Source organism: Triturus cristatus, chromosome 1_1 (genome assembly GCF_964204655.1).
Source record: "Triturus cristatus chromosome 1_1, aTriCri1.1, whole genome shotgun sequence".
In the NCBI taxonomy this organism is placed as follows: Eukaryota; Metazoa; Chordata; class Amphibia; order Caudata; family Salamandridae; genus Triturus; species Triturus cristatus.
The window spans coordinates 87,063,157-87,088,663 of record NC_140579.1 but is presented as its reverse complement, the minus strand read 5'-3'; the positions used below and the strand labels follow the sequence as shown (position 1 = coordinate 87,088,663).

Below are 25,507 nucleotides of genomic sequence, written 5' to 3'. Positions count from 1 at the left end.
AACCCCACTCAAGCAACAACCACAATCTATATGAGGGTGAACTATAAAAGTCCCAAAGCAATTTAGAAACATAGAGTTTATTTTAATAAGTAAAATGATACCAAAACAATATGAATCCAATAAATAGTACCAAATTTATTAATTTTTAAAAATTTAGGTAGAAATAGCGCCAAGAAACACAAAGCGCCAATTTCAGGTATCTGGTCACGAGGAAGTGAGATAAAGTTTTAAGGTCCGGACAATAGCAATGGAGTGAGGATTGGACACAAGGACTATGGTAGTCCCACTAGGAAGTTAGGGCCAGATGTACGACCATTTGCTTTTGCGACTCGCAAATTGCGAAAAATTGTGAGCCGCAATTTGCAAGTCGCAAGAGAAAATGTATAACAGTGTCAGAGACACTGTTAGCGATTCCCAATGGGGTCGCAAAATGCAAGGCTCATGAATATTAATGAGCCACTCTCAATTTGCGACCCCATTGGGAATGGCTGGCCAACCAAAGAGGGTGGTAAACTGCAAATGTTTTGCGACCACAATTGCGGTCGCAAAACAGTCATACATGGCATTTGGGGTCACTATTAGGAAGGGAACGCCCCTTCCTAATAGCGACTCGCAATTCCTAATTAGAGAGTTGCAAATAAATTGCGTCTCGCTATTTAGGAATTGTACATGGCCCTGTAGGTTTTTGCATGCGCAAATGGGTCGCAAACCCGTTTGCGCATGCAAAAACGGGTTGTACATCTGGCCCTTACTTTCTCAAGTCCTCGCAATGAGCACTATTCTTGGTGGCAGAGGCCTCCCATTGGCAGTCATCGTGAACGGTCGTTGTCGTAGCGAAGATCAAGTCCCACTGGAGCTTTGCATTGCTGGTCCATATTTGGCACAAAGAAATGACTTTGCAGCCACGAGGAGCCCAAAACATCTGTTTCTTCACCTTTTCTGCAGGAGGAGCTTCCACTGAGGCCAACCAACTATCCAGGACCTGAGGTCACCTGTTGTGAATCAGGACTCACTTCAGACAAAGGTCAACAGCAGGCTCAGGCAGGTCTAGGCAGGTCTCGTTGGTACTGGTCAGCAGGGCAATTGCAGGGGGTCTCTGGACGTTTGTGGTGTCACTGTAGCTCACACAGGGCATCGGCGGACTAACCCTTGTGATCCAGGCCAGCAGATCCAGTCCTTTTTTTCCAGACAGCAATGATGTCCTTCCGGCAGCAGGGCTGTCCTTCTGAATCTTCCAAACGACTAGGAGTGTTCTGATGGGATGCTTTGAAGGTCCCATTTTCATACTAGTGTCAGCTTTGTGTGGGGAACTTCCCCGACCAACACTAAAACTGGTTCTGGTCAGTTCTTCCTCCCCATCCCCTGGTCTTGTCTCAGAACTGTCCAGGGCGACAAAGGCAAGGCCAGGCCTGATGTTAGGTTCCCTTGTGTGTGCTGCAAGCAGAGTCTTTAGAAATGTAGTTAAGGTAGGGTCCAGCTTCTCCCCAGCCATTCTATCAGGAAGGTCCTTTCCCCTCACATGCTTTGCTCAGTGTCCGGAAGGAATACACAACCCACAATAGGTGAGCCAATCACAGTCATGTAACTGAGGACACTGGCAAAAAGGCACAAATAATTTGAGCAGAAAAATGCCAATTTTCTATAAAACTGAAAAATAACTTTCTAAAGATGGCGTTTTCAAAATTGTCATTTTAAATTCAACTTCACCACTACAGAGGATTTTCAATTAAAATGTATTTGAGTGTAAACACTATTTCCCTATTAGTTCCCAAACTGAAGTTATCACGTATTAAGTTTAATAAGGTAACCCAGTGTTAGCCTATGGGAAAGATAGGCCTGCACAGTGAAAAATGAGTTTTTCACTACTAGAACATGTACAACGGAAACACATGTCCTATGTTTTCAATTCAATGCACCCTGTCCTTGTAAGTATTAACAAGCATTTGCAATGCAATAGGTCTCGCATTTGCGAGAGTTAAAGCTATTGGCGGTGTAAATGACAATATAAGTTACCCATGTGCTTTGCCTCACAGTGCTGTGGCCTTTGGTACCTTATAAGTGTCTAGCAGCAATGCAGTTTATTATCCTGGGTGCTGTGTTGCCAGGGACTAAATAACCATACAATTACTATACACTGGGTCATGCAGTCTGATTCAGGAATATAAGCGTGCCCCTGGAAACATTTATGGACGCATCCCAAGGCTTGAGGACCTGTGATGTCTAACTGAACAGTGACTCCTGTGACTGCCCCCCAGAGGCCATAACACAATAAAATATACATTTGCCTTTTCCTGTCCTGTCTGGCAAACGCCATGAGAGGAGGCCATCTTCTGATTGCTGGTAGCTGTAAAAACCTGTCTCTTCGTCTTTTTGAAGAATAAACAAAAGCCGTGTAATACAGGGTTTTATCTCTATCTCAGGTTATATTTATTTATTTATTTGAAAAGTTTTATAAAGCGCGAACATGACCCAAACGTGTAGCAGTGCGCTGTACAAAGTGGCGTAAGTATGAGTACAACAACAAAATGGATCAGAAGAGATAACTTAACAATCAAAAGGTCAAGGAGGCAAAACACAAGGTCAAAGGGGGGCTTGGGGAGTCAGCCAGAGTAGCGGGACCAGAATGGTTTCAGCAGAGAAGAAACATAAACCCAATTGAAACAGCACGTTACAAGAGAGTATCCAGACCGGAGTAAGAAGTAGATTGAGATAATATCCGTGTTAATGCTGTCGGAGATCATTCAGGAGTAGCCATTTGGCATGTTTTTGAAAGAGGCAGTAGATGGGTTGGTTCTGATCTCTGGGGGAAGAGCGTTCCATATTCTTGGAGCGAGACCAGAGAAAGCATGATTGTAAATTCCTTTCTTATTGAATTTGTGAGGATTCAATAATAGGGTGTTAGAGCTTCTGAAGTTCCGACTCGAGCCTGATAGCTCAGGTTTTTATGCCAGGTAAGCGGGGGTGTTGTGATGAATCGCTTTGTGCGTCAAGGAAAGCTATCTTGAGCCTGATCCTCGCTTCAATGGTCAGCCAGTTTAGTTGAATTTGGTCTGGCGTGACGTGGTCAAGTTTTCTAGAGCCAGTGATGAGTCTGGCCGAAGCGTTCCGTGTGGCTCTAAGCAGAGCCAAACTAGTTTTAGGTAGCCCAGCAAGGGTCACCAAACCATATTCCAAGTGTGAGATAACTAGGGATTGTACAGCTGGCTTGATTTTCCTACGCGTGTTGAGCTGAAGATTGGCTCGTCTAATAGTAGCGCTGATGTGATCTTGCATATTCAGGTATTTGTCCAGGGCTATACCTAAAGATTTAGCCAAGTCAACAACATGTGGTGTGCAGTTAAGAGCAGTAAGTTGTTTGAGCCACTCATGGGTAAGTGCAGAGTCGTTGGGGGGGCAATCAGATGGAATTCAGTTCTGAGATTATTTAACAATAGATGGTTATGAGTTAACCATTGTTGAGTTTTTAGGAGTGCATCATTTAGAGTGTTTTTGTCATCTGGAGAGGCGATCTTCAAATATAGTTGAGTGTCATCTGCATACGTATGGTACTGGATGTTAGAGCGGTCCAGAATATCGGAGAGAAGTTCCATTAAAAGGTTGAAAAGAGTGGGCGAACGTGCGGAGCCTTGAGGTACTCCAATGGTGACCGGGGTACTGTTTGCAAGGGATTGGTTGACTTTGAAAATCCCATCCTATATTGAAGAAGAGGTTTTCATGTTTAACCCCTTCGCCGCGGCAGGAATTCCGCCGCGGCGCTGGGGGGGTTTGGGGGCAGGTGCGGTGGCGCTGTGCTCGTGACGGAACCACTCCGTCACGAGCCACGGTTGAGCTGTGCTCATGACGGAGTGGTTCCGTCACGTCTCCGCCCACTGCGCTAATCGCCCGCACAGGCGGGGGATTAGCGCCGCTTGGGCGGAGCGGCCGCCAACAGCCGTAGCATGACGGAACCACTCCGTCATGAGCACAGCGCAACCGTGGCTCATGACGGAGTGGTTCCGTCATGAGCGGGGAAGGGGTGTATAGTGTTAAATGCTGAGGACAGGTCAAGAAGGATTAGAAGACAAGGGACATTTTGATCAAGGTATCTCAAGGCGTCCCCAACGATGTGAGTTGATGCTGTTTCAGTGCTGTGCCCCGCTCTGAAACCCGGCTGGTAGAGGTCAAGGAGCTGAAATTTCTCAATACGGTTTTAGAGCTGTGTGTGGCCGATTTCTCGAGCAGTTTAGCTAGAGCCCTGATACTGGTGATTGGATGGAAGTTGTTAGGATCAGCTAAGTCGACATTGGGCTTCTTTGGGATGGGAGTGACTTGACCCGACTTGAGGCAATCTGGAATCATCGCATGTAAGAGGGATTCTTGGATGATCCGGGACCACAGTGGGAGGATGGCGGAATTGAGATCTTTAAAAAACTTGGCTGGTAGTGGATCACTGAAGTGATTAGAAGGTTTTAAGGACGCCATAGATTGGAGCAGCTCCGTGTCATCTGGAAGAAGAAAAGTATTCCATTATGCGTTGATTTTGTGGAAGGAAGGTGCACTCGCTGCAGTAGGTTCCATAGGTTCCTCTGAGGATGCAAGGGTGTTCACAGGGAGCAAATTTGGAGTGGTAGGTTGCAGCTCAAGTTAAATTTTCCTCGCCTTTTCAGAGAAGTGTGCTGAGAAGTCCTCTCCACTAGGAAAGGAGATTATATGTGTGGAGCTATGGTTGGTAGAGTGGTTAGCTTGCTGTTTGATGATTTCGGACTAAGCCCTGAAGTGATCGGTTTTAGCATTGCGAATAAGTTTGTTGTATGCGCTTCTCATCTTCCTTAACTGATTGAGGCTAGAAGTGGATGGAGAGTTTCTCCAAAGTCTCTCTGAAAGCCCACGTTTGCGACGTTCATCATTTAGAGAGCTATTAAACCAGGGTCTGGATTGTTTGATCAGAATCCTTTTTAGTTGCTTAGGTGCAATAGAGTCGAAAATACTCGTCATAGAGTTAATGGTATGATCAGTAAGGTCGCCCAGATTGGTCATATTAGGGCTGGCTTAAGACTATTCTTGCTAATGGATGTTAGATCACTAATGTTGATGTCTCTCAGGTTACGAGACAGTTGATTGATTTTATGTGGTTGGCCCTGTCTGCACATGACCTTTTCCAGGATGCAGAAGGATATTTGGTGATGACCAGTCACAGGGTAAAATATCATCAAGTTGAATGATGTTGTCTTTAGCTATGATAAGGTCGATATAATGAGGTAGAAATAAAGGGCCCGATTCACAAAGGTAAACTGAGATGAAAGCCTAACTTTACACATTTTTGTGTTCATAAAGGGCATTTGCACGCATTAAAGTTAGACTTTTCTCTCAGTTAAACTTAAGTTTTGGTCTTAAGTTTAACTGAGACCAAAACTGAGACAGAAGTCTAACATTACTACTCTTAAATGCCCGTTGCGAATACCGAAAGTCGTAAAGTTAGACTTTCGTCTCAGTTAACCTTAAGTTTTGGTCTTAAGTTTAACTGAGACTAAAACTGAGACAAAAGTCTGACTTTACTATTCGTAAATGCTCTTTGTGAATACCGAAAGTCGTAGGTTTAACTGGGACTAAAACTGAGACAAAAGTCTAACTTTACCATTCGTAAATGCCCTTTGTGAATAGCGAAAGTCCTAATGTTAGACTTTTGTCTCAGTTAAACTTAGGTTTTGGTCTTCAGTTTAACTGAGACTAAAACTGTGACAAAAGTCTAACTTTACTACTCGAAAATGCCCTTTGTGAATACCGAAAGTCCTAAAGTTAGACTTTTGTCTCAGTTAAACTTAGGTTTTGGTCTTAAGTTTAACTGAGAGTAAAACTGAGACAGAAGTCTAACTTTACTACTCGAAAATGCCCTTTGTGAATACCGAAAGTCCTAAAGTTAGACTTTTGTCTCAGTTAAACTTAGGTTTTGGTCTTAAGTTTAACTGAGAGTAAAACTGAGACAGAAGTCTAACTTTACTACTCGTAAATGCCCTTTGTGAATACCGAAAGTCCTAAAGTTAGACTTTTGTCTCAGTTTACCTTTGTGAATCGGATCCAAAGTGTCCAGCAAATCCCAATAAATGTATAAGTCAACGGTGATATGTTTGAGTCAACCCTAATTCAAAAAGGCTCAAGATCAGTAATTTGGAAACCATGAAGGTTTATTAAAATATTAAAGTGCAATACTGAAGGTAAAACAATAGATGGTCTCAATTGCGTAATATATGAGTCATTGGGAATAAACAGTATGAACAAAATAAAAAAATGGTCTAAGTCCAAAATATGCAGCAAATCAATAGAATATCAGGCAGCATCCCTAGCGGCTCGGGAAAGAGTCTAAAATATCTCTCTGGCTCACCCGCAAACACGCATCCTTTTATAACAAAATTAACCATAATAGCAACTTAAATCGCACAGTTAGCATAGGGTGTGCCAATGTACTGCATATTGTCCAATCAGAATACAGATGTAATATGTCATTCAATGCCACCATCCTAGCACTATCTCTCTAAGACGATAATAATTAGCTCTACTTTTCCCTGAAGTCATCGGACGTTTTAGCACAAACCTGGCTACGTAACCAATATCAGCTTTAGAAATGGATAGGACTACAGCGAGTGAGCAGGAAGAGGCAGTGAAAAGCAACAATTCAACTAAAAAGCAGCGTATCCACACAAAGCATCAGGGTACATTTTGCTTTGAGCAGTGTCACTGAGATATAAAAACATGGCTATTTCCTAATCCAAGATGGAGTCAGAGCCTAATTGAGGCCTAATTCGCCTATGTCAAGAAAACACAGTTCTGTACTTCACTGCATTGTCATTTCAAATGAATAATGCTAATTTTACTAAGCGAACATTAATTAAACTGAAAATAACACCAACAAGGTAATACATCTGCCAAGCGACACCTCAACAATTTTAAGTATAATCAAGCTGCCTGAAGTGTGCCCTATCATATTTCTCACATACCCTTTATGCAAAAAAATCAAAGGGGAGTGGACCACTTGTCCTGTATATCCAGGGTCTTTCACGTTCTTGGTTCCTTCATAAAAGAACCCTCATAACTATACACAGGTATGGCAGCGGCATGAACTGGGTTACCGCTTATGTGTAATAGTACAGCATCATCATTGGGTCTTTTTTTGTGTGTATGCTGACCTCCACCCGGAGGAAGACCATCTGGTTAGACAGTAGCGTCCAGACATGAAGGTTCAAGAGGTGTGAGAAGGTTCATGTCAAGTGAATTAAAATCTCTGAATCATTGTTTCAAAAGCAATTTTATTCTGGAGATCTTGATCAGAGAAAGGTAAAAGAAAAATTCAAGTGCGGAGGAAGACCGAGTTACTGGTCTACCGTACTTAAAAAATTAAAGGTCAAAGGTCGACATGTTTCAGCCTACTGTCGTAGTCTATAGGCTTTCATCAGGACCAATGCAAGGAGAACGCATTATGGCTCCTTATCTAGTGAGAATCTCCCACTAACCTAATTAGAGAGGTCAGTTCGTTTATCTGTACCTCATATATAGAAAGTTCCGTATTCTGGAGGTGCCCGGGGGCGTGAGAGAACCGTATTTCGGTGTCTCCTCGTTCGCTGACTTGTTCTGCCTCTGTCCGCTGCGCCTCCGATACCCTTTAAACATGAGCATGCAGATTAGCAGTGTCAGATTTGCTGTGATGTGATTATACCTGGAGTCAGTACCACTCCAAACTCTGCCTATAAAAGGCATATAAACAATAATACTCTTCTCCAAACCATAATATGGCTCCTTCTGTAAGCCATACAGAGAGTAACAAGGGCCACACTAATGGCAGATGACATGACATGTCAATTTTGAAGACTTCTATATTGCGTTGCCTTTCTCTTCCTGCTTATATTCTGAATCAACAAGGAGAGGAGATCCCTTCGACAGACTGAACGTAACTGGAAACAACACCCTTCAGCAGCACATCTAAAACTTCTCCGCCAAGCCAGAAATGCCTACAATAAGAAAGTCCTCAACTCAAAAAAATAATTTTTCAGAACTGAACTGGAGAACGCCAAAAATCAACCAAGCAAGCTGTTCGACTTGGTCAAACACCAATCCAACAAACTAGCGAAAACCTCCAAAGAAACACCAAAACCCCTAATAATAAGCGAGGAATTCTCTTCCTTCTTCTGCGACAAAATCTCTGCCCTAGGAAATGAACTTAAATCCGCAACTCACCACCAAAATCAAAATCTGCCAGCTCTACCTCTTCTCTCCGCGTTGTCCTCCCAAACCTCACCCAAAAACCTAGCACACTGGGCCAATTTTAAAATCTACGACGAGCACTCTATCTCGAAAATTCTTGCCTCTTTAAACCCGAACAATCACTTCAATGATCCTCTCCCGTCTAACTGCCTAGCTGCCGCTTCTCAGGCTATGATCCCTTCCTGGAGCTCAATAATCAACGCCTCCCTCCTACAGGGCTCAATTCCTGATTCGCTCAAGGCTGGCTAAGTTGTCCCCATCCTAAAAAAAAACCATGCTGGACCCTGCTTCCGCTGAGAACTATAGACCAAAATCCCACTCCTAGCCAAAGTTCTGGAAAAATGTGTGCAACAGCAGCTGAGCCTACACATCAACACATTTCAACTGTTAGGTGACTTCCAATCCGGGTTCAGATCGGGACACAGCACGGAAACCACCCTCCTCCACAATTTAGATGACGCTGTCCAAGCCCTCGACCAAGGCAAAACCTGTCTCCTAATCCTCCTAGACATTTCCTCTGCCTTCGACACGGTTAACCACCAATTTCTCCTTGAACGCCTTAAACTCAGGATGGGGTTGGATGGCAGTGTCCTTAAATGGTTTAGATAGGTCTACATAAAAATCTCTTCCCCTGAGGACATTTTCTCCCTGAACGAGGCCCCGAAGTCCACTGGCTCACCGCCAACCAACTTAAACTCAACGCAAATAAAACTGAATTTCTTCTGATCTCCCCACCCAAACCCAATCCAGACATCCAGGAATGGATCAAGACTATCACAGCACTAAACTGCCCTCCTACCATTGTTGACTCGGCGAAATCGCTTGGAATAACCCTTGACGGCAGCCTGAGAATGCGTGGGCATATAAACTCGATGGCCAGATTCCACCTGAGTTATCTAATAAACCTAATACCCTTCCTCGATGTGTCCGACCTTAAAACAGCAATCCAGGCACTAGTCCTTTCCAGACTAGAATATGGATGCTGTACTCTTGCAGGGCTACCCAAGAAATCTCTGGTCCCATTGACAGCCTGCCTCAACACCGCCGCCAGACTCCTAACCGGCTCAAAGAAATTCCACCACATCTCTCCCCACCTCAAATCTCTGAACTGGCTTCCCCTGGAGGCCAGAATACAATTTAAACTGGCCTGCATTACTCGCACACAAACAGGAGGAGCCAGAAACTCCCGATCCGCCAAAGACCTGCTGCTGCAACAAGCACGCTTATGGAAGAAAAAAATCTACAATCGGGCCTTCTCTGGGGCAGCGGCAAGGATTCGGAACGCTCTCCCACCCGCCATCAGAAGGCTCCGTCCTTGGCACACTTTAAGAAGGAGACCAAAACCTTCCTAATGGGTAAATACCTCGTCTAATGAACATGTTACTTTATTAACATTCTATGGATGATACCTATTCCTGCACTCCTGGGCATCCCCCCAAGAGTTGAGGCTACGTGCCTTCTTGTATAATGTATCTACCTGTTTTAATTTCTTTCCCACATGTAGCCGGGACTTTAGACTGCGTGTTTTTCTTGCATTATGTAGCCCCTATTTTACCCAATTGATCCCTCCCTTCCCAACGCTTTGTATATCACCCTTAATCCTGCAAAGCGCTCTGATACCCTCACGGGTCTGGTTTGCGCTCTATAAAACTATAAAATAAATAAATAAATGTCTTCAAGACAAGCGTAACATCACCCAGTTATGATTTTTACTAAGCAGCACTTTGCACTCGTCCACTTTTTATTTATTTTTTCCTATAATATTTAAGTAGTAAGTTTAGGTACGTGCTGTGAAATAAAGTCGCCATGTAAAAGGATGTTGGTTAATATTCAATGCGCGGCTTAAGGTGTAGTAAGTTTAGGTCCGTGCTGTGTAATAAAGTCGCCATGTAAAATGATGTTGGTTAATATTCAATGCGCGGCTTAAGGTGCATCACTCAAACCAGGATACTTCTTAGCTATCACTTTACAACGTGTTTTGTATATTTTCAATGACTTCAATACCATACATATATTCTTCTTACCTGCTCTCCTCATAAATTTACAGGTTCTCTGATCACAATTGTGAAAACTAATTAAAAGTGATAATTTATTTGTTTTGTGGATATTTACAGTGGCGTAGTGTAGCAAAGGTGCTTTTGTGTCTTAATGCGTGAAGTCCCCTGCATGGCTATTGGAGGACGTCCGGGACTGGGGCAGACATATTGGTAGTAGGCAGGTCAGCGGGCTAGGCTTTCATGCCCCTGACGATACTTGAACGGCCGCTGGCGCGAACGCGCGCTGTGAAGTCCACCTGAGGCTTGAGCCAGGAGAAACCAACGCTGCACTCCCAATTATTGCTTTTTTGCACATAGTCCTGCCATTTGCTGCATATTTTGAAATCTATTTTTAATTTGATTTTAAGACTTGCGCATTTGCACTCTGCACTAACCTGCCATTGCTGTCTCGGCGTGAAGTCCCCCGCACGGCTATTGCAGGACTTCCAGGACTGGGGCAGACATATTGGTAGTAGGCAGGTCAGCGGGCTAGGCTTTCATGCCCATGACGATACTTAAACGGCCGCTGGCGCGAACGCGCAGCAGACGCGCGCAGCGGGCGCGGCGCTGGCGCGCCAAAGGCAAGCCCGTCTGTGCTCGTTCGACGCTCATCGCCAGCCCACCTGCACAATTTATACCATTTATGGTTAAAACCTTACAGTACTCGAGTGAATACTTGAAACACCTTAATCGCATTACCCCTACCCAGATGTGCTGTGGCCTTCAATTTGATGATATGCCCCCCCAGGGACAAACAACATGTCCAGGGTGCAACACCAAACTACCAAATCTATTGCTTCGACCGATAGCTGTATTAAAACACCAGCAAACAACAAGAGAAAAGGACACTGCCCCTACCGTCCGAAAGTGTGCCCTCTTAAACGCTAGGTCCCTGGTCAAGCACGGTATCGTGCTTCTCTTATAGAAGATGAAAAGATAACCATTGCATTCATCACAGAAACATGGACAGACGGGGCTTCAGGTCCGGACTTGGTCAAAGCTACACCTCCAGATAACCTTTGCTACACGCTAAATAGGCTACATAGGAAAGGGGGGGGGAGCAGCTATTATTTATCACAACTCCATCACGGCCTCTTCTCATCCTATAACCAATGATGAATGCGAAGCAATAGTTTTGTTTTTTTCTCTCACACCATTTTACTTTTAAAGGCACCCTCATTTATAGGCCACCAGGCACGAGAGGACGATTTTTAATACAAGCAGGCAGCATATTAGAAAAAGGAATCAGCACGAATGACTACACTATATTAGGAGATTTCAATTTCCACCTTGAGTTACTCTCTGATCCAGACACCTCTAGCCTACTGGACCTGTTGAGAGGCGGTAATCCAGAGCAACTGGTGACTGGTGCAACTCACCAGACTGGCCACACCCTTGATGGCATTTTTTCTAACACCTTTCAGCTGTTATTCACCAGCAAAAAGAGCGTGGAACAAAATAGAAGCAGAGGAGCTACATCAATTATTAACATCGACTCTTACCCCAAACCCTAAAGATCTTGACAAGGCAACCAGATCCTATACTAAGTGGTTAGAAGCTGCTGGAAATAAGCTAGCACCCAAAAAACTTCTTCGCCATACCAGGCAGCAACTGTCCTCCCCTTGGTATTCTCAGGAACTCAGGCTCCAAAATGTGGCTTGTAAGCACCTGGAAAGAAACTGGAGGAAGAAATACAAGGAAAAGGACACATTGGAATACAAACTAAGTCTGGTACAATACAAACAGCTACTTAAAAGAACGAAACAAGAGTATTATTCCAATAAAATTAAACTGCCCAAAAACTCGCCCAAAGAGCTGTTTAAAATAGTAAATACACTTGCCCTCTCAAACTCTCCTACCGTCCCAGCTAGCCACGACTTGTGTAATAAAGTGGGCAAATTATTTTTTGACAAAGTTAGTGGTATTTTCTAAACCTTCTCCCACTCTACAGTAAAAACATCGATCAACTGCACAAATGGCCACTTGAGAGAAATAAAAGATGCCTCTCTTTTTGACCAATTCGCCTTTTTAATGGAATCTGACACTCAATCTCCTCGCTAAAGTTAAGTCAGGCTCTCCCTACGATCCCTGCCCGCCAGCCGTAGTCAAACTAATGGCAGAGCCTGCATCACGAAAATCGACTTCCATCATTAACACAATGTACCTGGAAGGATACTTTCCAAAAGATTGGAATCAGGCACCAATCTTGCCCATGTTGAAGAAACCTAATTTGGACGCCAATGATCCAAATAATTTCAGACCTATTTCCAGACTACCACTCCCGGCAAAAATCATTGAAAGAAATATGAACTCTCATCTTAATTTTTGCAAAAATCTCAAGTGCTGAATCCAACTCAATATGGTTTCAGAGAGAGCCATAGCACGGAAACGGCGCTCCTCAAATCCACAGAAGAAATTAGGACCATTCTTGACCAGGAAGGAAACGCTGTACTAATTATGTTGGATCTGTCTGCAGCATTTAATATGGTCCATCATGCTCTGCTGATGGACCGTTTGGAGGAGATGGGAGTCAAGGGCATGGCCTGGAAACTGCTCAAATCCTTCCTCTCGGAGAGAACACAAACGGTGGCCCTTGACAAATTTGAAGCAGAGTCTTTTTCTCTACCCTGTGAAGTGCCACAGGGGTCCTCGCTTAGCCCGACGCTATTCAATGTTTATGTGTCCTCCCTGGCTCCTCTAATTGAATCCTTTGGTTTCAATTTGACATCATACGCCGTTGACACACAAATCGTGGTGACTATACTGCCAGAAGTGATCCAGGAAACCGCATCCAAGTTGCAAGACTGCATGAATGCCGTGGGCATATGGATGGCCCAAAACTGCCTAAAACTTAACGCCACAAAAGGTTATGTTGTTTGGCAATAATCCTAAATTCTGGACCCCTAGGCGCTGGCCGGAAGCATCAGGCCCGCACCCCACCCCGATTAGGAAGGTGAAGAACTTAGGAGTGTGGATAGACGACAAACTTAGCTTCAGGGATCAGGTGAACACAGTGACTTCATCAACATCATACATTCTCAGATAATGCAAAAAATTAATGCCACTTTTACCCAAAGAGGCACAACAAACAGTGGTCCCAGCTCTAATAATGTCGGGATTAGATTATTGCAATAGTCTGTATATCAAGATCCACGAAGGGTCGCTGAACAAATTACAAATCCTTCGAAATGGTGCAGCCATTCTTTTCACAGGCACACCAAAGTTTGAATCGATCTCAGCCAAAATAAAAAACTCCATTGGCTTCCGGTCAGGAAGCGCTTTCACTTCAAGGCGCTATGTCTGGTCTTTAGAGCCCTGCATGGAACTGGGCCGGACTTTTTAAACCAAATATTTCGTTGGTATACACCAAAAAGAGCTTTGCGGTCATTTGATGCTAATCTCGCGGTGGTGCCCTTGGTGAAAAAGGCTAACTGGGGTGGCAGAAGCTTTGTTGCCAATGCGGCCAAAGCACGGAATGCCCTCCCACCTCACCTAAGAAACATGAACAATCTCCTAGCCTTTCGGAAGGCACTAAAAACATGGCTTTTCTCAAAGTAAACCTGTTAAGAACTACACCGATGTTGTCCTCAGTCAGGGCTTCACACAGCGCCAGGACACCTTCGGGTAACAGTTAGTGCTATATAAGTTCCAATAACATTAACATTAACATGAAATTGGATTCCTTTCCCCCGGCTTTTAATAAAAAAAATATATAACACAACTAATATGGATGGCAGGCTCCGTCAAAACACGGCCAGTGGTTAAAGGGTCCAGATGTCTGGCATGGGGAGCACGTGATCACTGCGTGTGCTGTGATCTGATTTGCTCTATGTTGCTAAGTCATGTGGCATCTGACTTTATGGTGTTTTTGGAGCGTGCGTAACCCCTCCAACCTTGCGCACTTTATTGGGGCCAAACTCCCTTAACCATTGTACTGTCTCTTCACCAATCTGTGGGATTTATCTTGTGTTTCCCTTCCATGCATTTGTCTGCCGGCTCTGTGCCACCGCACATGTGGCCTGTCAATCAGTAACCTTGGGCCTAGGTCTCAGTGCTTGCCAGGCTACGTATTTGCGCGTCGGGTTGATGTGGCGTTCACAACGGGTGAATTTGTTAATAAGGACGAGATCTTTTTCACATAAATGAATGTATCATTTGTCATATCAGCATTAATTTCTTCCTAATTAACAGTGGGATACCTTAGTTAAGTTTACATCCGGTATTTCCTCCAAACTCTGAGTTACGATGATCCTAGGATTCCTAATCTGGTTTCTGGTTTGAAGCCCTACCTTCTCTTTAGCTCATGTCATAATCTCTGTCTTCCCCTTATTGATTAGATATCCTGACAGACTCCCAAATTCTCTGGCATGCATCTCAAGCTGTGGAACAGAGAGCTCTGGGTTCGATGCATACAGAACTATGTCATCAGCAGACAGTGCTATTCTGGCTGGTAACCCTGCAGCTTCAAAGGGAAGAATGGTCTAATCCTGCCGAATCATCTGCAAAAAGGGCTCAATATATACACGGAACAGAGTTGGCGACACAGGACACCGCTGTCTAGTTCCCCTCGATATCTGAAACAAAGCTGTAAGTTCGCCATCCAAAATCTTAGCTGCCGGCACCTTATATAGCATTTGCACAACTTCAGTAACATTGCTGCTGAAACCGTAATCCTGTAATACCTCCCAAAGATAGACCCAATTAACCCTATCAAACGCTTTAGCAGCATCAATTCTTGCGATTGTCAACAGGAGATTAGAGGCCTCGGCCATATCATTCGCACCAATGTCATTGGGTTAATTCATAGAGCTTCCTTCCAGGCACAAACCACTTTTGATCGAAATGGATCAACTTTTGAAGGACATCTGACAACCTCTTAGCCAAGATTCCTGGAATCCTTTTGTAATCACAGTTCAACTAAGATATAGGTCTGCAGGAATCCACTGACCTAGCGTCTTTACCCGGCTTAAGGATCATAACTACAGGTGCCTCATATTAGGAAGGTGGAATTTAGCAGACTTCCAGAGAGATCTCATTAAAATAAGATACCCAGAAACAGAAAGAGGATTCAGTTGGGATCCCGTCTGGGCCTGCTGCTTTCCCTTTACTGAGCCTCCTAACCTGTTCCCTCATCTCTCCCTCTGTGATCTCCTCTGCGCCTGCTGCTTTTCCTTTACTGAGCCTCCGAACCTGTTCCCTTATCTCTCCCTCTGTGATCCCGCTTGGTCCTGCTGCTTTCCCTTTACTGAGCGTCGTAACCTGTTCCCTTATCTCTCCCTCTGTGATCCCATCTGGGCCTGGTGCTTTCCCTTTACTGAGCCTCTGAACCTGTCCCCTTATCTCTCCCTCTGTGATCCCGCCTGAGCCTGCTGCTTTCCCTTTACTGAGCCCCTAACCTGTTCCCTTATCTCTCCCTCTGTGATCCCGTCTGGGCCTGCTGCTTTCCCATTACTGAGCCTCCTAACATGTTCCCTTATCTCTCCCTCTGTGATCCTTCCCCTACGTCCTAAAATCTGCTGTTCCGTAAGACGTGGGAGTTTTTGTTTTGCAACCTGTTTTTCATTACTAAGCGGTCTGGGTTCATATCTTCCTTATATATCCCACTAAGGCTCTCCAATATCTTAGTTGTAGAGATTGGTGACAAGGTTTACACCGGCAGGAAGTGGATGTGACAATGTTGTGTTGTGGGTGCTGTCGGGAATTCACGTGGATCTCAGGCAAGAAGGTATTTATTAAGTATATACACGAGACCCCACAAGGAACAGATGTAAGCTGTTAGTCAATCCCCCTCTCACTGAGCAACTGCCGCTCCTAGAAGACCCACGCTGAGGCACTCCATAGCATCACATGAAGCGCGCTGGTCTCACTGAGCAAACTGCCTTAGAACACCCACATCCTCTCATAAGATGTTAAAGGTACTTTTGGATATCCTTAGAGCTTTGACTGTTGTGTATGAACAGTAACTCACACTGAGCACTAGTCCGCAGGCGCTGGTCTTAATACTGAATCTTATTTCAAACACAGGTCCTATGTGATGTTCATTCTTTGTTCCTGTAGCTGTCATTGCTCTTTAATACAAAGATGATGTTTGTTATTACAGGTGTGATAATATGAAGATTCAGATCCCAGAGGTGGTGAAGAGTTATAAAGGTACATATCATTGCGATGATTAGCTCTGAATATTACTGTTCATGAAAATGATATGGTATGATATGGTGTGCTGTGGTATGCTATGGTAAGGTGTGGTATGGTATGCTATGGTAAAGTGAGGTGTGCTATGGTATGGTATGGTTTGGTATCTATGGTAAGGTGTGATGTGCTATGGTATGGTGTGCTATGGTATGGTGTGGTGTGCTACGGTATGGTATGGTGTGGTGTGCTATGGTATGGTATGCTGTGGTGTGGTAGAATGTATGATGTTACAACGCTTACATTTACAACGCATGCCTTTACAACACAGTTTTTACATCGCAACATCCTTTACAACGCATTCTTTTACATTGCATGCCATTACATCGCATTTTCACAAACTACCTTTACAACGCATAACATTACTTCGCATTATACCTTTACAACGCATAACGTTACAATGCATACCATTACATCGCATTTAAGGTTAGTGTTGGATAATATAGGGGTAATAATTACTTTTCTAACTCCAGTGAGGGCAACAGTAGGGTAAGTGTTGGATAGTGTAAGGGTACTATGCGTTGTAATGGTATGCATTATAATGACTTGCGATGTAATGCCTGCGTTGTAGTGACATGCGTTGTAATGATATGCGTTATAGTGATCACATGCGATGTAATGGCTGCGTTGTAATGACATGTGATGTAAAGGATGTTGCGATGTAATGACTGCTATGTAAAGGTAGTGCGATGTAATGACAGCGTTGTAAAGGATGTTTCCCAGTGTGGTATGGTATACTATGGTATGGCGGGCTTTGGTATGGTGTGGTGTGGTATGCTATGGTATGGTGTGGTGTGCTACAAAATGGTATGGTATGTATGGTATGTTATGGGATGTTATGGTGGGATGGGGTTGTATGGTATGGAATGTTATGATGGTATGGAAGGTGTGGTGTACTATAGGGTGAGATCATGGTATAATATGGGATGGTTTGGTATGGTGGTAATGGATGGAATGGGATGGCGGTATGATATGGTATTTTATGGCATTTAGTGGTAACGTGCACTCACGTCAGGGTACAGTTACTTGATTTGTCTCTAAACTGTCTTTTCTAGATTTTTCTAGATTTCTACTTATCTCTATTCTGTATACGCGCTGCTGCATTTCCTTTCTTTAAATCATTCTTTCCCTTGGACATTCATGCTAAGTGTATCGGAAATTCAGATGCGGTAATTTCACACCTCACATTTATTTATTTATTTATGGGTTTTATATAGCGTCTGAATCACCTCCAAAGGGGTATCTCTGCGCTTCGGACCTTGCTGTTGGACAGGCTGACGAGCATTATCAGAACAGAGCAGTCTTAAGAAGCTTTCTAAATCGGAGATAGTCAGGACATCGTCTCAGGTGAATGGGGAGCTGGTTCCAGTAAAGGGGAGCGAGGGAGGAGAAGGATTTCCCACCTAACCTTGATTTCCTGATCCGTGGGACCAAGGGAAGCGATTTGGTTCCTGGCCGGAGGGTCCTAGAAGGGACATAATGATTACGTTTCTCTGCGATGTAGAGGGGGCCGCTGTTATTCAAGGCCTTGTGGACGGTGCAGCAGTATTGAATTTAACCCGCTTGCGCACTGGATGCCAATGAAGCTGTTGAAGGAGAGGAAGGGAGGCAGTTTTCGGGGGGGCATTCGAGACAAGGCGCGCTGCGGTGTTCTAAACCACCTGCAATCTGCTCAGTGAGGACTCATTGGCCGAGACCAGGAAAGCGTTGCAGTAGTCTAAGCGGCTTACTACCATTGTCTGAATGAGGGTTTTGCGAGTGGAATCTCGGAGGAAAAGAAAAACTTGCCGTTGCAAACCCAGCACGTAGAAGCAGGAGCCAGCAGTATAAGCGGCATGCTCCTTCATGGTCAAGGCCCGGTCTACGCGAATGCCCAGGTTTTTAACAAGGGCCTGAGGGGCGGGGGGTGCCAAGGGCTACTGGCCACCAGTCTGGTTTCCACAGCAAAGATGCCTCTCTGCAAAGCATAATCTCCGTCTTCCCTGAACAAAGGGAGTGGATTTATTAAATGAGAAGAGGAGCTGAGTGTCGTCAGCAATGCATATGAAATCGGCGTAAAGCCACAGGTCCTGGGGAGGTCGGCTAAGGGAGCAACATAGATGTTGAATAAGGGAGGGTTTAAACATGAGCCCTGGGGAACTTCCTTGGTCAGTTCCATTGTCTTTGACCGAAAAGGGCCTAAATTGATGGTCTGGGAACGGAAGGTCAGGAAGCTCGTCATCTACTAAAGAGCAGGTCCTGAGTCCAATCTCCTCCAATCTCCTGAGCAAGATCTGGTGGGCGACAGTGTCGAACGATGATACTGTTATGATACTGCTAGGCTTGACAACTGCGAGTAACTCAGTTACTGCAGTATTCTGGGACTATTGAATGGGAAATGACCTCAGAATTTGGTATTTACCACATAACACATTGGGGTATATTCTCAAGAACGTGTAATAACCATCGCAAATTTAGCTTAACGCAACTTTGCATATCGCAGTTTATAGCGAGAAAACAACACCGGCTTGATGTTCAATTTCCAACCCAGCGGCACCATGCGATAGCAGCATGATAACGTGCCAAATGACAGCGTAAAAACCAATGCGACAAACAAAAAATACAAAATATAAGCGGTCAAAAATTTGTGATGCCACAAAGCGTGATACCAAAATTAGCGAAAACCAGCGACAGGCCTGCAATTATCATGCGTCATGCGGGAAAATGCACTATAAAAGCAACAAAAAAACCACCAAAACCTATTGTTATGTTATGTTAATCGGGTTTATAAAGCGCCTGGTTACACTGAACAGTGTGTCCCCGCGCTGCGGTGCACGTCGCACTGATGATCACGGAGACCTATCCAGGCGGGAACAGGTGAGTTTTCAGTTTCTTCCTAAACATGCCCTCAGAGGGTTCCAGCCGAAGGCTCTTGGGAAGTTTGTTCCATAGTTGGGCCGCCAGAAAACGGAAGGAGCGACCACCCATCCTAGCTCTCTTCACAGCCGGGACGCGCACCAATCCCCTCCCCTCAGACCTCAGGTGGCGGGTTGGAGTGTAGGGGGTAAGGAGGTTCAACAAATAAGCAGGAGAGGTTCCCTGGATAATGCGATGACACACACACATCGCTTTAAACCAGACTCGTTCTCGTATAGGCAGCCAGTGAAGAAAGGCCAGAGCCGGTTTAGAGGCAGTCCTCCTCGGGGGCATCAGGATCAAGTGGGCTGCAGCGTTCTGAACGCATTGAAATCTCTTTATACACCTGCCGGTAGCACCCAGATATAGGACATTCCCGTAATCAAGACGAGATGTCACGAGGACGTGAACTAGGGTCTTCCTAGCAGCAATAGGTAGTATATCCATGGTTTTACGGAGACTTTTAAGGATTCCGAAACAGGCTCCTGCGACCCGCCTGGTGTGATAATCAAAGGATAGGTGAGGGTCCATCCAAACCCCCAGGTTTTTGGCCTGGGCGCATGGGACAGGGGTGGGGCCCAAGTTCTGCGGCCACCAAGCAGAGGACCATACGGATGGAGCTCTTCCCACCACCAGTACTTCTGTCTTGTCACCGTTAAGTTTCAGACAGTTTTTTTCCATCCTGGAGGCTAATTCTTGCAGGCACACCACCAGATTGGGAGCTGCCGACTGCTGTTCCTGGGTCAAAGACACCACCAACTGGGTATCGTCGGCATATGAGACGACTTTAATCCCAAAACCATCGGCGATCTCTGCTTAGGGAGCCACATAGAGATTAAACAAAGTAGGGCTCAAAATTGAGCCCTGTGGAACCCCCTGCTGCAATCCTATGACCCTAGAGTAGAACTCGCCCTGCCTCACCTAGAAGCTGCGATTAGCTAGAAATGATATAAGCCAATCTAAGGCCCTCCCAGACATGCCTCCTTTCTTTAGACGGTGGACTAGAGTGTGGTGAGCTACCGTGTCAAAGGCCGCACTAAGATCCAACAGGATCAGGGCGGCCGTTTGGCCAGCATCCACATACTCCCGAATGGTCTCAGTTGCCAAGAGAAGGGCCGACTCCGTTGAGTGGTGTTTACGGAAACCCGATTGAGTGGGGTGAAGGAGGTGACATTTCCCAATATGAGCTGTAAGTTGTTCATTTACCATTTTCTCTGCGATCTTAGCAAAGTAGGGTAAAAGAGAGATAGGTCGCAGATTGTCTAAACGCTCCGGGCCTAACTGAGTTTTTTTTGGGAGGGGAAGTACTACTGCCTCCTTCCAGCAACCAGGGACTGTGTTGGTCCTGAGTGAGACCTCCAGGAGATGTCTGATAAAGGGCTCCAAGGTTTCTACACACCCCTTAAGCCTACTCAGGGAGGTCGGATCCTTAGGGGAACCAGACTTGATGCTCAGGCAGATTTTTTTCAGGATTTCAGGGGGAGGGATCACAAAACTATCTAGTCTCTCATCCTCCCCTAGAGGTCCTGACACATCCAGAAGGTCCTGGTGGGCCTCGGCCGACTCAGGAAAGGTGGAGTAGATAGTCACCACTTTGTTAGAGAAAAAATTCGCTATGAGGTTACAGCGTTCAACTGACCCGGCGGCAGGAGCTGCCACTGTGTTCAGGGAAGAGATCTCCTTATAAACCTTGATTAAATCCCTAGTAGAGTTCCCTGAAGACTCAATTCTTTCTAAGTAATATTCCGCCTTAGTTTTCCTGATGAGTCCATGGTATGCCTTCAGCATTGCTTTGTACTTGCACCTGCCTGGGGTAGAGAAGTCCTTCCTCCACTGCCTTTCAGCTCGTTTGCAGTCTGCCTTAGCATTTTTCAGCACTGAATTAAACCAGGGTGCAGACTTCTTTGCTCTAGTAAATGTTTTCCATGACCAAGGGGCTGTGCTATCGAGTGCTTCTCCTAGCCTCCTATCCAACTCTGAGCAAGCACTGTCAGCATCTTCCCCCCTAGGCGGACCCCCATCTGGAGGGCGTTCTTAAACTTGCATGGGGAAAAGCCACCCCATTTCCGGTAGGTTATTCCCTCCTGCAAATTCTCTTGCACCTTAGGCTTAGGCAATCGCATGACAAAAGGGACTAAATGATGATCAGTCCAAACCAAAGGCTGTGGTGGACCAACCTCTACTGCCTCCCAGTTAGTGAAAATGGGATCAAGCAGATGACCCTTCTGGTGCGTGGGCCAGGCAGCACTAAGATTTAACTGTAGCGACGCGAGTTCTTGGTTTAGCGCCGCAGCCACCGCGCATCCTGTATCTTCCAGGTGCAGGTTCAAGTCACCTAACACAAGAAACTTGCTATATCGCAGGGCTGGTTGAATGAGATATTCAACCAGATTAGAAGCAAAACGGGAGGGGTAGCCCGGAGGCCGATAGACCAGGAGGCCCTTGATAATGCAGTTACTATCAACCGTGATGGTAAAAAGGCCTGCCTCACTATCGATAAGAGGGATGGGCTCAAGGTGGCATTGGATGGCAAGTTTATAAATCATTGCCACTCCACCTCCTCTACCCGAGTCCCTATCAATTCGCTTTACAGTGTAACCACATGGAATCGCCTCAAGGAGTTCAGGAACTGAGTCCTCATCCAACCAGGTTTCAGTAAGAAACATAACATCCATCTTTTTGTCGATTAGGAGATCATGAATCTCAAACCTGTGCTTCCTGAGAGAACGACAGTTCAGTAGACAACAACTCAACACTGGCGAGCTCCCCTTATTCTCATGTCCATAATTGAACGTAAAAGCGCAGTGCCTGCACATTCTCGCTGGGCCACCGGCACGCATCTTATGGGCACAGATATCTGCAGTTTGGGAGCACAGGGCGCGAAGGTCCTGGCTAGAATAGTCGAGTTTTAGACCAGAACTACGAGGGGGGGGTCCCTTTCTCTTTCTTTCTTTCTTTCTCTCTCTTTCTCTCTCTCCCTGTCCTTTGATGAGTGCCTGACACACCTTCTTATCTTGGATATTGTCTTGCAGGCTGTGAGTCACAGATTGTCCAGGGATACCCCGCCATGACTCTTCAAAATAGATGTTCGGTGACAATTGTGGATGTGACATTTAGTTTGGTCTTCCAATGGTGGATGTATGAATCAGGATTTCAGTGCTCACATGTATGTTGATTGTTGCAAATGTGTGACATCAGGCGGGTGCTTTTGTTCATGTTTTCGTGCCGTCGATGTGCAGTGTATTGGTCAGGGGGAGCTGGGGGGTATCCGGGGTGAGTCCCGGGGGAGAGGAGGGGCGGTGGTCCTGGGGGTGGTCCTGGGGGTGGTGGCGGTGGATGTTGTGGCCCTCTTGGGTGTCCGGCACGCATGTTCCGTGGCTCCATGGCATCTTTGTTCTTCAGGTGTGGCTCTGGGCTGGGCTCTCTTTTCTGGTGCAGGTTTTAGTCTGACTTTGCACCAGGTCGGAGCAGGTGTTAGTTTCCTGGTGCTAACGCGTCTTATCGCATGTTTTGTGATCTTATCGCAGATCTGGCTGGTCGTTGAGAATGTTGCGGTGTGGTGGTGTTGCGGCTTTGTGCACGGGAACGCCTGCTCTACATCTCATTAGCGATAGTTGCCGGGGTCATCTGTGGCAAGGTTTTTTGAGGATGCTATCGCCGGAAAACTGGTGATATTGGCTGTTTGCACCAGCTTGTTAATGGGGCGGTAAATTTATCGCGACTTTGGCTGCGATAAAGTGCTGATAACTCAGCGATAGCTCCTTGAGAATATGCACCTCTATTTTCCAGAATTTTAGCACCAACAGGGACCTAGCGCATGCATCTACACGGACCCAACGCATGCATCTACACTGAGCTAGTGCATGCACATGCACTTGCCTAATGCATGTATCTACACTGACCTAGCGCATGCACCTACTCTGGCCTAGTGCATAAACCTATACTGACCTAGTGCATACATCTATACTAACCTAGTGCATGCACCTGCACTTACCTAGCACATAGACGTACACTGACCTAGCACATGCACCTACCCTGACCTACTGATTAGTGCTGTATACCTTTGTATAGCTCTGTTACTCTGTGCCATCTAGTACAGTGTACTGACTTTTACAGCATAGCTTCCAGTAGCTCTGTCACTCTGTACAAACTAATGCAGTGTATTGACTAGTACTTTATACCTTCTAGTAGCTCTCCTACTCTGCGCCAGCCAATGCAGTGTACTGACAAGTGCAATATACCTTGGAGTCGCTCTGTTACTTTGTTCCATCTACTGCAGTGTACTAACTAGTGCAGTATGCCTTGGAGTTGCTCTGTTTCTTTGTAACATACAATTCAGTGTACTGACCAGTACAGTACACCTTCTGGTAGATCTGTCGCACTGTACCATCTGCTATAGTGTACGGACTACTGCAGTGTACCTTCTATTATTTCTCTTACTCTGTATTATCCAGTGCTGTATACTGGCTAGTACTGTGTATGTTCTAGTAGCTCTCTTACTCTGTACCGTCTGATGCAGTGCACTGACTAGCACAGCATACTGTTGAGTCGCTAGTACAGTGCCCCACCTGCTGTCCTCTCTATGTAGGTTTGGTGTAGTGTGTGCTGTAGATGAATGTGCGCTTTAGGGCAGTGAGCAGTCTAGTGCCGCTCGCTTTAGAGCAGTGAGCCGTCTAGTGCAGCGCTCTCTAGCGCTGCATGCTCCTTCCAGATGTGGTGTAAATTGATCAGATGTAAAACAGAAGCAGTAATTACAGCCTTTCTTCGTGTCATTAAATCTCTAATTGTGAATCTCTTCTCTGCAGTGATGGTGACTCTGGATCCTGACACGGCTCATCCTCGGCTCCTCCTGTCTGAGGGGGGGAGACGTGTGAGAGACACGGGCAGAGCACAGCGCCTGCCGGACACCCCCAAGAGATTCACCATCTACATCTGTGTGCTGGGGAGCGAGGTGTTCACCTCCGGCAGACATTACTGGGAGGTGCAGCTGCTGCGGGAGGGGGAAGCGTGGCGTGTGGGGGTCGCAGCAGAGTCTGAGACCAGGAAGGGAGAGATCACATGGTCACCTGAGAGGGGAGTCTGGGCTGTGCAGGGGTGGAGGGGTCGGTACACGGCTCTCACCTCCCCGGAGACCCCTCTGTCCCCTCGTGAGAAGCCCCTGAAGCTGGGGGTGTATCTGGACTACGAGGGGGGGCTGCTGTCCCTGTACAATGCTGACTCCATGGAGCTTCTCTACTCCTTCCCGCGGGCGCCCTTCACGCAGAGGCTCTTCCCGATCTTCTGTCTCTGGGAAGGAGCGGAGCTGAGGCTGGTGTGAGCCCCCCCCCCCTCAACTGTCATCCACAGTTTAAACTTCAACATTCCAAAGAATCTTCAAACTCCAACATTCCAAAGAATCTTCAAACATCAACATTCCGAAGAACCTTCTTCACAAGGACCCTCCAGCATGTTACCATGACAACCAGAAGCCTCACCTGAAACTATGTATCTCTTTTCCTTGTACAGTTTTAAAACAAGGGCAGACAATGTTTGCCGTGTGACTCATGCACCAAATAGCATGTAAACATGATAAAGTCTCTGCAGAATTAAACAAGCATTGGCATAGCCAACAGGTCTTGCCTTTGGGACCTTATAAGTGTTTAGGTATGTTGTAGAGCAGTGTGGCTGCTGTGCTCCATGCTGCAAACTTGGTGTCTAGTGCAGTGACGTGGGGGCAGTGGCATGGTGTGGTGTGTTGTTATAAGGTGTGTGTTGGTGGGATGCATGTGGGTAGTGTGCTGGGGTGCATGTGGGTGGCATTTGCATCTTTACAACAAAAATCAAACATCACCAATTGTAATTAGATTAATAATGCTTGTCTACAAACTATTGAAAGGGCAATAAGGGTAAATGTAATATGCATAGCCCCATGGACCAACCTTACAAGTTACCTTTACATTTTTATTGTTGCCTGAATACCTCTGAACACACAAGGACATGTTCTTTGCAGCATGAATCTTAATCCTCTGCCCTACTTTAGCATCACTGGAAACAGCCACTAAATTAAACTCCCATCTCTGTAAGCAGGAACATTAATCGCCAAAGTTACCTTTACATTTGTATTGTCGCCTGAAAACCTCTGGACACACAAGGACATGTTCTTTGCAGCAGGCACC

General features: G+C 45.7%; 1 protein-coding gene across 1 annotated transcript in view; it reads left to right on the top strand.

Annotated features, from left to right (window-relative positions):
* LOC146869553 (E3 ubiquitin-protein ligase TRIM39-like) overlaps positions 1–24,983 on the top strand; it is a 112,722-nt gene extending 87,739 nt beyond the window's left edge. Inside the window, exons 5-6 of the mRNA XM_085604775.1 lie at positions 16,369–16,418; positions 24,158–24,983. Coding sequence (XP_085460901.1) covers positions 16,369–16,418; positions 24,158–24,669 — 562 coding nt within the window. The 3' untranslated portion in view covers positions 24,670–24,983. The remainder of the gene's footprint in view (positions 1–16,368; positions 16,419–24,157) is intronic.
* Positions 24,984–25,507: the final 524 nt, after the last annotated feature.